This window comes from Notamacropus eugenii, chromosome 6 (genome assembly GCF_028372415.1).
Source record: "Notamacropus eugenii isolate mMacEug1 chromosome 6, mMacEug1.pri_v2, whole genome shotgun sequence".
Classification (NCBI taxonomy): domain Eukaryota; kingdom Metazoa; phylum Chordata; class Mammalia; order Diprotodontia; family Macropodidae; genus Notamacropus; species Notamacropus eugenii.
This window is the reverse complement of record NC_092877.1, coordinates 317,164,879-317,175,000: the sequence shown is the minus strand read 5'-3', so window position 1 is coordinate 317,175,000 and position 10,122 is coordinate 317,164,879. Positions and strand designations below refer to the sequence as shown.

The 10,122-nt window shown below is 51.4% G+C and overlaps 2 protein-coding genes across 3 annotated transcripts; one reads left to right on the top strand and one right to left on the bottom strand.

The window, feature by feature from the left end:
* On the top strand, positions 1-6,595 carry RNF25 (ring finger protein 25). Its single transcript, XM_072617801.1, has 10 exons — positions 1-212; positions 1,762-1,836; positions 2,095-2,197; positions 2,289-2,356; positions 2,493-2,562; positions 4,512-4,583; positions 4,679-4,819; positions 5,195-5,284; positions 5,489-5,623; positions 5,790-6,595. The coding sequence occupies exons 1-10, from the start codon at positions 1-3 to the stop codon at positions 6,342-6,344; spliced, it is 1,521 nt and encodes a 506-aa protein (XP_072473902.1). The 3' UTR covers positions 6,345-6,595.
* Positions 6,596-6,751: 156 nt separating this feature from the next.
* Positions 6,752-10,109, bottom strand: BCS1L (BCS1 homolog, ubiquinol-cytochrome c reductase complex chaperone). Of its 2 annotated transcripts, XM_072617802.1 has the most exons (8): positions 9,782-10,109; positions 8,927-9,308; positions 8,696-8,835; positions 8,324-8,518; positions 7,998-8,061; positions 7,574-7,743; positions 7,236-7,353; positions 6,752-7,046 (listed from the first exon to the last, which is right to left on the bottom strand). In XM_072617802.1, the coding sequence occupies exons 2-8, from the start codon at positions 9,244-9,246 to the stop codon at positions 6,767-6,769; spliced, it is 1,287 nt and encodes a 428-aa protein (XP_072473903.1). In that variant the 5' UTR covers positions 9,247-9,308; positions 9,782-10,109; the 3' UTR covers positions 6,752-6,766. The 2 variants fall into 2 exon arrangements, with proteins under 2 accessions (XP_072473903.1, XP_072473904.1); XM_072617803.1 differs by lacking the exon at positions 7,998-8,061 and having other exon boundaries at positions 7,574-7,738; positions 9,782-10,073.
* Positions 10,110-10,122: the final 13 nt, after the last annotated feature.

Below are 10,122 nucleotides of genomic sequence, written 5' to 3'. Positions count from 1 at the left end.
ATGGAGGCAATTCTGCAGGCAGCTCCGAACCGTCGCCCCGCCGCCTCAGGCCCCGCTGAGGACCCCGGCGTCCACGGTCGCCTAGCAACGGCGGCTGGTGGCCGGGCCCTCGGCCTCTCCGCCTCCAGGCCTGGGGGAAGGCACTTCCGGTTCCGGCGCAGGCAGCGGGAGGAGATGGCGGCGGCCGCGGCGGCAGCTGGGGAGGAGGACTGGTAACTGCCGGGGACGCGGGACCTGGCTGACGGCCGCTCCCGGCCTGGGGCGGGGCGGGTCCACGGCCGCCCCCCGGAGGCCCGGGGGTAGATTTGAGGGGGACGGAACTCGAAGGCGGGGCACCCCGGGGGTCGGGCCGCCGAGCCGGCCCACGCCCCCAGCCTCGTCCGCCCGGGTGTCCGCCTCCTGATGGCCCCGAGCCCCACGGGAGCGGGCCAGGCCCCCCGCGACCCCAGCCGAGCGCCGGCTCCTCCGCCCCCACGACCTCCTGCAGCGGCGGGACCCAGGGCCGGGCCGTGGCGAGGGCGGCTCCGGGGCCGTCCGGGAGAGCCAAAGCTCGGGGGGCCCAGCCGGGGCGAGGACTAGTGGCGTCCCCGCCGTCCCCCACCCCCACCCTTCCGCCGTGCCCCGCGTTGGTAGGCATCGATGTGGGGGATGCAGGCGCCCCCAAGCGTCCCGGGCTTCTAGCATGGGCGGAGTGCTGGGCACAGCCGAGCTAGTCGCCGGGATCGGGCATCCTGCTGCTGTCACCAAACACCCTGTTATTAAAGAGGCGTGGGCCTGACCCCCGGGCGGCCGCAGGTGGGGCCGTGCGGGCACGTCGAAGGCGTTTTGCTGACCAGCCATCCCTTTCTCTCCTCTTGTTTTAGAGCCAGGAATTTGGGGGAGAGAGAGGAAGAAATACTTTCCCCAAAGCCTGTGACTGCTTCAGTTTTGAACACCCATAGGAACAGGCCTGGACTTAAGAGCCCGTGAAGGGTCTCGGATACCTGATAATTCTATTGGGGACTACGGTGCCACATACCAGCATTCCTGTTTCTGGTTTAGAGCAGTGGTGAGGTGGTAGGATCACAGATTTAGCACTAGAAGCCTTGTGAATACAACTCCCTCGCATAAAAAATAAGTTTACTTGCCCAAGACTGTGAATAACACAGCTTAGATTTGAACCTGTTACCTCTCAACTCGAATAGACACCAAAAGGCCAACTGGTTTGTGTACCTGAAGGCCTGGATTCTCATGCTAGCTTTGCCTCTTATCAATTATGTGACCTTAGACAAGTCACAGTTTTTCTTTCTAGTCTATAAGATGAAAGAGTTGGATTTTGAGGCTCCTTCATGCTCTACAATTCTGTTTTTATTACTATTACTCACTTTTGTTTCCTCCCATCTTAAAGTAGGTATGGAAAAGGAGTGACCTGGGACCTAAGAGATGTCCTTGAACTGCTGTGCTTCTCAAAACAGCAAGGTCTCTCCTCTTGGGCCCTGATTGGGCCCCTGTTTGGGAAAAGGAGGGTCTCTTAATGTTTCTCCATTTTGAGGAAGCTTACAGAAAGATAGCAACAAATATGAATTTTCTATATGGTTATAAAAATCCCCAAGCCTGTGATAGCTATGAAAAATGATCCCCAACTTGTGGAAAAGGAAGATTGAAAACGGCATAGAACCTTAAACTGCCAACCCTCCTCTTCAGTACCCTCTAGGACAAGCATCCTTCCTCATGGGACTACAGTAAGGAAGGATATGGTACATCAGCCATCTCTTTCCCCAGGGTTCTACCCTCTGAAGTGGAGGTATTGGAGTCTATCTACCTGGATGAATTACAGGTGGTTCAAGGAAATGGAAGGTGAGTACCCAGCTGGGACTGAGAAGGGCTTCTGAGAGCAATAAGGGAATGATATTTACTCAGACCATCATCTAGTCCTAAGAGAATGTGAGAAGTGGAGGAAACTGTTTCTCAAAGAAACAAGAGTGATACCTTTAACTTACCATAGGACAGATTCCCTTCTCATTTCTCTAGGGAGGGAATTCTCAACTCATCCCACCCCTCACCCCCCAGTTCCCACTCAGTCACATCTTGGATCATCATACTGACCACCCACAGGTCTTCACCATGGGAAATCTGCATCACTCTGCACCCTGCCACAGCTGAAGACCAGGATTCACAGTTTGTCTGCTTTACCTTGGTGTTGCTGGTCCCTGCACAGGTGAGGTGCCTACTGGGTGACCACAAATCGGGGAGAAATGCTGGGGTATGGAAAGAGGGCACTACATACTGATCTGGTCTCTTTTTTCCAGTATCCCAATGAGGTGCCTAAGATCTCTATCCGTAACCCACGAGGGCTGTCAGATGAACAGATTCTCAAGTAAGTGTTGCTTAGACTAACATAAGATAGAACTAGGGCACGTCTCACACAGGTTAAGGGTACCAACATAGAATATTTCTTTTTCAAGAAGTGGAAAGGAATTTTCCTAACATTGAGGTTGGGTTTTCTTTTCTAGGATCTCACAGGCACTGAGTTGTGTGGCTGAGGCTGGATTAGGCACTGCTGTGCTCTATGAACTCATTGAGGTGAGCTGGGCCCTAGGGAGACCTCCCTTCTTTCATGCCAAAACAAGTTTTAGCCATGGGTCCAGAATAGGAGTGGGGAACCTGTGACCTCTAAGCCACATGTGGCCCTTTGAATCCAAACTTCACAGAACAAGTCCTCTTAATTAAAGGATTTGTTCTGTAAAATTCAGTCCAGAGACCACACCCAGGGACCTAGGAGGCCACATGTGGTCTCAAGGCTGAAGGTTCTCTGTTCTAGAACCATTCTCCCAAAGTAGTTTAGCCCTTTCCCTCCCTTTGGGTAAAACTGGTCCAAGTTGATGAAAGTCATGTTTTAAAAGCCCTCTAAAGGTGGAGATTCTACAAGCTTCTTCATTTGTTTACTTCAGTATCTTATCTAAAAGTCTAAAGGAATATTTTTTGTCTACCAAAGTACTTCATGCATTCCCTATTTTTTTCTCAGTGGTAAGAGAAAAGTAGCTTTACAAGTGAATCATCTTTACGTCTGATACTTTCAGTTTAAGATAGTGTGTGCACTGGTGCTGCTAGCGATAGAAAGGAAACAGAAGACAGTCCCTATACTCAAAACTTACAGACCATCCACAAAGCAACACCTCACGTTTACATTAGCATTTTAATATTTAAGAGAGGGGGGAAGACAGAGGAGGGAAGCAAAGACAGAGATCGTAAGAGAGATTTCCTCTTCTCTAGACCACACTGCCTCGTACCATATCTTAGCAACATGATCAAGGGCAAATTAAAAATATCACAGCTCTTACTTAAAGACTTTACTTATTATGATTATCCTTTGGTTTTTTAATATCTCATTTCTAGCTGTTTTTCATAGGTAGAAAACCAAAAACCTCTTAAGAATCCCAATCCAGTCACATTAAGTTCCTTGGAGAAGGCCAACCTTGCATCAATCTGTGAGGTTGGATTGTAGGGAGTATTTGGGAGGATGAGGAAATTAGGCTTCCACTTCCCTCCTGAGTCAAGACCTTATAATGTGGCTTTCCACTTTGAAATAAAATTCAAGACCATTAAGTACTTTATGTAAATGGGGAGAATCATACTTTTATACTACCTAAATAACCTCACAGAAATTTGGGGAAAAATCAAAAAAGTTAGTATGTGTAATCCTAAAGCACCAATATAAATAGGGGCTATCATTTTGTGTACAAACACTAAAACATTTCAGAGACAAAATAAGACTTTCGCTTATCTGCCTTTGGGATTAACCAAAATCGCACAGTACTTGAACTCCATAGTTGGCAGTGGAATACTCTACAGGGCAACATTGATGCCAGGTAGAGGAATCGTCAGTTGGGATTAGTCACAAGAGCTGCTTGGAAGACAGATTTTAAAGCAGGCAGAGAGCATGGATTGGTCTTTAGACAGGCAAGGTACTAGCATGATGTGCTTGTATTTAGAACCTTGAAGAGCTGAGGAAGCTTGTGTGCACTTACAGGCAGACCTCCTAACAACGAGAAGGGACACCTTGAAAGCCAGTGGTAAAAGGGAAAAACTATTAAAAAGCAGGCAAGAAAACCTAGAATCCCACCAGTCTTGAAATTATTCAGTAATGGGGTTTCACTAGAATATACTTCAGTACAGTAACTAATGACAACTAGCAAGAAACTTATTTGTCCTGTAGTTTAAGAGAAGTATAGAGTGCATTTTAAAGAGTTTTTCCCATCCTAAATGATTTTTTTTTATAAAATGATGCTTAAAATTCTTTGCTATCTGGAAAGCATTGAGAATAATTTGCTCCCTGGGGATTCCAGGAGGCTGAGGCTTTGCCCTAAGCAGTGACTGCACATAGATGACAAGTATATCCGTAACAGAAATGGAGAATTTATCCAGAGAGCTTCCTAAATGGAAGACTACTGGAGTGTATCCCCAAGACCGTGGGGCTTGTGAGCAAGCTGAGTCTCCTTTCTCCCCTCTCCTCCACCTGCTTCTCCTTCCAGAAGGGAAAGGAGATCCTCACGGACAACAACATTCCACATGGCCAGTGTGTCATCTGTCTCTATGGCTTCCAGGTCAGTGCTCCTAGGAAGGAGAGGCTGGGGAGGAGGAAAGGGAGCTCAGGGGCCCCTGCCAGATACTATGGCTGGCGGACTTGTGTTCTTCGTAGGAGAAGGAAGCTTTCACTAAGACACCCTGTTACCACTACTTCCACTGCCATTGCCTCGCCCGCTATATCCAGCACATGGAGCAAGAACTTTTGGCTCAGAAAGAGGAACAGCAGCAGCATCCAGGGTCTCCAGTTGAACAGGTAAAGCCTGCACTGGGCCCTGCCTCCTGGTTACCTCCCAGCTGTCCCAGGACTCTCACCTCAGAAGGGGCCCCCACTCTCAGCTGTCCCCAGGACCCTCTCCTCAGAAGGGGCCCCTCCAGGGACACACTGGATATGGGGGTGGTTCTTGTTTCTAATATAACCTGCATTTCCAAAATAGGCTTTTTCCCTTTTCTTTCTCTTCCCAGTTATCCCTTTTAGCAAAAATAGGGGGAAAAACATTTCAGCAAAACTAATACATATTTTTAAAAAAAACTGGACATCTCTAGTGTTCCACAATCCAAGAAGGGAAAAAGGCACCATCTTAGAACTTTTCTTTGGGGACAAATTTTCACCAGCCATTTTGTCTGGCAGGGTGTTGGTGTCCAGTGTCCAGTCTGCAGAGAGCTCCTGGTATATGACCTTGCCACACTGCAGGCAGCTCCCCCACCTCAACATCCTCTGGTAAGAAGGCCCCACTTATTCTTGAATTAGAAGTGAAGACATAAACTCACTGAGGGATTTCAAAAAGGTGGCTTCTCCAAAATGGTGCTTCACCTGCCTCTGAAAGACAAGGCTTAGAAATGGAGTTCTAATGTTCTGATGACTAGACAATGACAAGAAACAGTCCTGAGGAAGCAGGAATCAGTTCACACTTTCTTCCTCTAGGAGCCCTACCAGCCAGACGCAGAGAGCTTGAGACAGCAGGAGGAACGCCAACGGCTTTATGAAAGGCAGCAGCAGCGTGGGGGAATCATAGATCCTGAGGCCGAACGGAACCGGTACTTCATCAGCCTCCAGCAGGTGAGGAAGCTGACTCCTAACTCCCTCCGTCCCCTCAGATGTGCATGGCCACATGCTATTTTTAGTGAGGAGGGTATGTAGTGACAAGGAAGGGATGGGTAATCTTGTGCTGGAGCACAGTACTTGAGGAACATGTCCTCACTCTGCTTCACTTTCCTTTTTCTAGCCTTCCCCTGTGGAGCCTGAGGTAGCCGTGGATGCCTCCAAGGGATCTCAGCCACCAGGTGCCCCTGCCACAGCCTTGCCCACTCCACAAGACATCCTGCCCATTGCTCCACAGCATACAAGAGAAAGGATCTCAGGGGCTGGGCAAAGCCAACAAGGGCTGAATGAGCTCCAGAGAGCTGAAAGAGACACCTCCAGGGCATGCCGGACCCCTGTGCAGCAGTCAGAGCAGAGAGACCTTCAGGGAAGTGGAAACTCTGCCCTCAAAGGCTCCAGTTGTACACAAGAACTGCCTCCTCCTGATGGGCCATTCAAAGAGCCCATGGACCTGAAGCCAGAGCCTCAGAGTCAGAGGGTTGAAGGCCCCACCAAGGAGAAGGGAGCTGGCAACTGGCAGGGGCCCCCAAACCGCAGGAACTGGGAATGTGGTCGCTGGGAACGTTCCAAAGGCCGGATGCCTGGCTCTTCTTACCCGCGCCTGCCACGTGGTCGGGGAGCTTACCGGCCCAGTGCTCGAAGGGAGCCTCCCGGCCTGGAACCAGATGAGGGTTCCTAGCAGGAATGGTGGGGGGCAGGGAATAACGGGTGGGAGGGAAGTAATAAAGAACATTGGCCCAGCTCAGCTAATGCTCTGCTTGCTGGTGCCTCTGGAAGTAAAGGGTCTAGTCTGTAGGAGTCTTATCCCTGCCAAATTTGTGGTAGAAGAAGATGCCTTGGAATGTTGGCAGGTTGATTCTATAAATCTTTCTGTATTTGTATGGAAGTTGTGAGGGCCATGAATGCTAGAAAAAGGAATGTACCCCTAAACTTGTTCTGTCTCCTCAACTGTGGCTGTTTCTATAGGACCTCAGGGCAAGCAGGAGTCCCTGATTAGTAACAATATTCAGATAATCCAGCTTCCTACCTTTTCTCTTTTCCCCCATTATTGGATACTACTAGGAAAATTAACCAGAGAAGCACTGGTACTATGAATGGCATTTATTGGTTTGCTGTTAAGCCTGGTGTGGGCACAGCAAGAGCCTCAGCATGCTTCAAAGCCCCGGCTGGGTCATTCTTAAAGAGCATGAAGTGGCCTTGTATCTGAGCAGCACTGAGCTGATGTTGGGCCAACAGAGCTTGCTCTGCAAAGGCTTCAGCCATAGATGTAGGCTCTTCTGGGTAGAATCTCTGAAACATCTGGGACAGCTGCCAGCGTGAACAGTAGCCAACATATTCCTTCATGTCCACACGACCTGGACGTACCAGAGCAGGGTCCAGCCTAGAGGTAAGAAGCAGAGAATGGACAAACTGTCATTCTGATTTGAGGTAGGGGCTGGTTTCCCTTGCTGATCTGAAAAAGGTAGAAAAGGTCAAATTTCTCATTTGCCACATTCTCACTATTTAGCCAGAATCTCTCCACCTTCATCCCATCACCTACTCCATAAAAGGATTCTTTCCCCTTCCTTACCTGTCAATATAATTGGTAGTCATGAAGACAATTCGTGCTTCTGTGGAGGCCACACCATCCAGGGCATTAAGCAACCCACTGAAAGTCAGACGTCCAAGTCCTTGGTACTTTGCTGGGTCTGATGCAAAAATAAGAGAATTATTACAGGATAGTCATTTCATGGTTTGAAGTGGGGAGGGGAAAGGGATAAACTTAAGAAGTAGGTAAGAATCTGACATGGGAAAACTCAAGCATTCTAACGAAAATCACTCAGTCCATAGGAGGCAATAACTAAATGGAAAGATGAGGCAATAAGGCTTGGTCCTCCTCACCCCCGATCCCAGTGTCTTAACACTAACTTTCTTTTGCTAAGTCCCGGCTGAGGAAAGCTGCATCGACATCCTCCAGTAGCACCAGGCTCTGCTGTGGGGCTGCACTCAGCAAGTGGTTCAACCGATCATCAGAGAGACTTGAGTCAGTAAGGCTGAGTAGACAGATGCTGTGCTCCAGTTCCCCAGCCAGAGCTGTGCTATGGAAGACAGGAAGAAGTATGAAGCTATGGATTATGATCCACCATTTCTCCCCACCGCCTTGTCTTACTGTTGAGGGGAGATGGATGTCTGCCTCTTGTCAGCTCATCCTACTTCCCATTACCAAACCTAGCTGACACTTCTGGGGTCTCTCTAATCACCTTGGGACCCTTTTCAGTTCTTTTTCTAAACATACTCATCCCAAGCCAGGGATAAGGAGATAGAAAAGAATACAGATCTTAATTCTACTCACATAAAGCTGCTCTTTCCACAGCCAGGGGGTCCGTACAATAAGTAGCCACGTCGGTAGGGAATGCCTGGGAATACAGCCCGGGGCAGCAGGGTCAGGACCTAAAACCAGTTGTACAACTTCCAAGATTTGGACATTCTGAGGAATGATGGCCAAATGGTTCGACAGCTACCTCCCAAAAATGTGACACTATTCTGTCAGCCCTTGGCCTTGGAGCAGTGCTATCATCACACCTCCCAGAATCTGGCCACAGAGTGTTAAGAATAAATGATGCAGGAAAACAGCTGAAGTGATTACCCTAATGTCTGGCCAATCCCCGAACCCCTCACCTCTATCGCTGTACCACTTGGGGTTATTGATGAATTCACGTATATCCTGGATGATACGTTCAGCCAAGCCCTTATCCAGCACCACAGATTTTAGGGGCCTGCGGCGTCTAGGATGACCAAAGGGTCTCCACTCTGAGCCCATAGCTGTGTACATCACCATCTTCCCCTCTTGCTGCTGCAGGGCCAGCTCCCGTGCTAATGGTGAAGGGAGAATAAGGGGGAAAGAAGTTTGGGAAACACTTGGTTTCTTAGGTCAAATGGGGAGCTTCTTTTAAAAACCCTTGATCCCTCTGCTCTCTTTCCCAGTGCCTCCTCCACACCCAATCACCCTCCAACATCAAATCCAAAAAGATGGACACTGCTGTAACATACCTTCTTTCAGGATACTACAGAAAATTTTGCGATCTGTGCCAAGAGCCGTGAAAGTGACTGACTCCCATGGAGTCCCCGTCTGCAGGTCAATCATTTGTTTCTCCCTGTTTCGCTCCACCCTGATCCATTTGCCCTGGTACCTAAGAGGGAGATGCAGGACCCTGAGTAAAGGCCCATCACTGTTCCACCTCCCCACTGCCACTGCTACACCCCCATGTCCCCCCACCTTACCAAATGAAGTGGTTTCCTGGGCTAGGGACAAAGTCGAACTTCGTGGTTACGTGGCCACTTTCGTGCTGCAGGTAGGAGGTCTCCACACTCAGGTGCTGGGTGCGGGAACCATGCTGGGCCAGCCAGCTCAGCAGCCACGTGTAGCTGCGGTCCCTGCCCGGGACCTCCAGGGTGATCATGTAGTAGCGTCGGAAAGCGACTAGGCCCAACTGGGCACCCTTGCGGACCAGGGCCAGGGCCGTGCCCAGGCCTACCAGCCCAAAGCCTGCCCCGAAGTACGGGTTATCCTTCAGGGCCAGCACGAAGTCTGACAGTGGCATCGTCGGGTCTTCCCCTCACAGGGCCTTCAGCATTGCCCAACCTGGATGCGAAGGAGACGGATCTGTGGTGGGGATAGGGAAACGGGAAACATGAGAAATCACACCCGTGCAGGACCCCCGGGGGCTGCAAGGTCACGCCCGTGCAGGACCCCCCAGGGGCTGCAAGGTCACGCCCGTGCAGGACCCCCCAGGGGCTGCAAGGTCACGCCCGTGCAGGACCCCCCAGGGGCTGCAAGGTCACGCCCGTGCAGGACCCCCCAGGGGCTGCAAGGTCACGCCCGTGCAGGACCCCCCAGGGGCTGCAAGGTCACGCCCGTGCAGGACCCCCCAGGGGCTGCAAGGTCACGCCCGTGCAGGACCCCCCGGGGGCTGCAAGGTCACGCCCGTGCAGGACCCCCCGGGGGCTGCAAGCTCACCCCCGTGCAGGACCCCTGCTCCTCCCCATCCCCGGGGTCTGCAAGCTCACCCCCGTGCAGGACCCCTGCTCCTCCCCATCCCCGGGGGCTGCAAGCTCACACCTGTGTCGGGCTCCTACCTGGGCTCTAGCGGGGACCATGGAGGGGGTGCTGCGCGAGCGAGGGCGGCGAGACCAAACCCTCCGTTCTATGGCTGGGGACACTGAGGCCCCGGCGCGGGACTGTGTCGTGCGCGGCTCCTTCCCGAAGCCTGCTGACTGCGGCCGCCGCAGCCGAGTCCGGTGCCCGGAGAGATGCAGGGCAGGCCTAGCTGCGTCTCCAGGCTCGCCCAGGAGCGATCCGGTGCTTATCTCGCCTTAAGGCCTCGGCTCCACACGCTCTTACTCCCAGAGGCCCCCTCTGGTCGCTTCCCGTCATGCTCTCGGCTCCGTGCGTGGCCGCTCTGCCCCGCAGTCTCGAT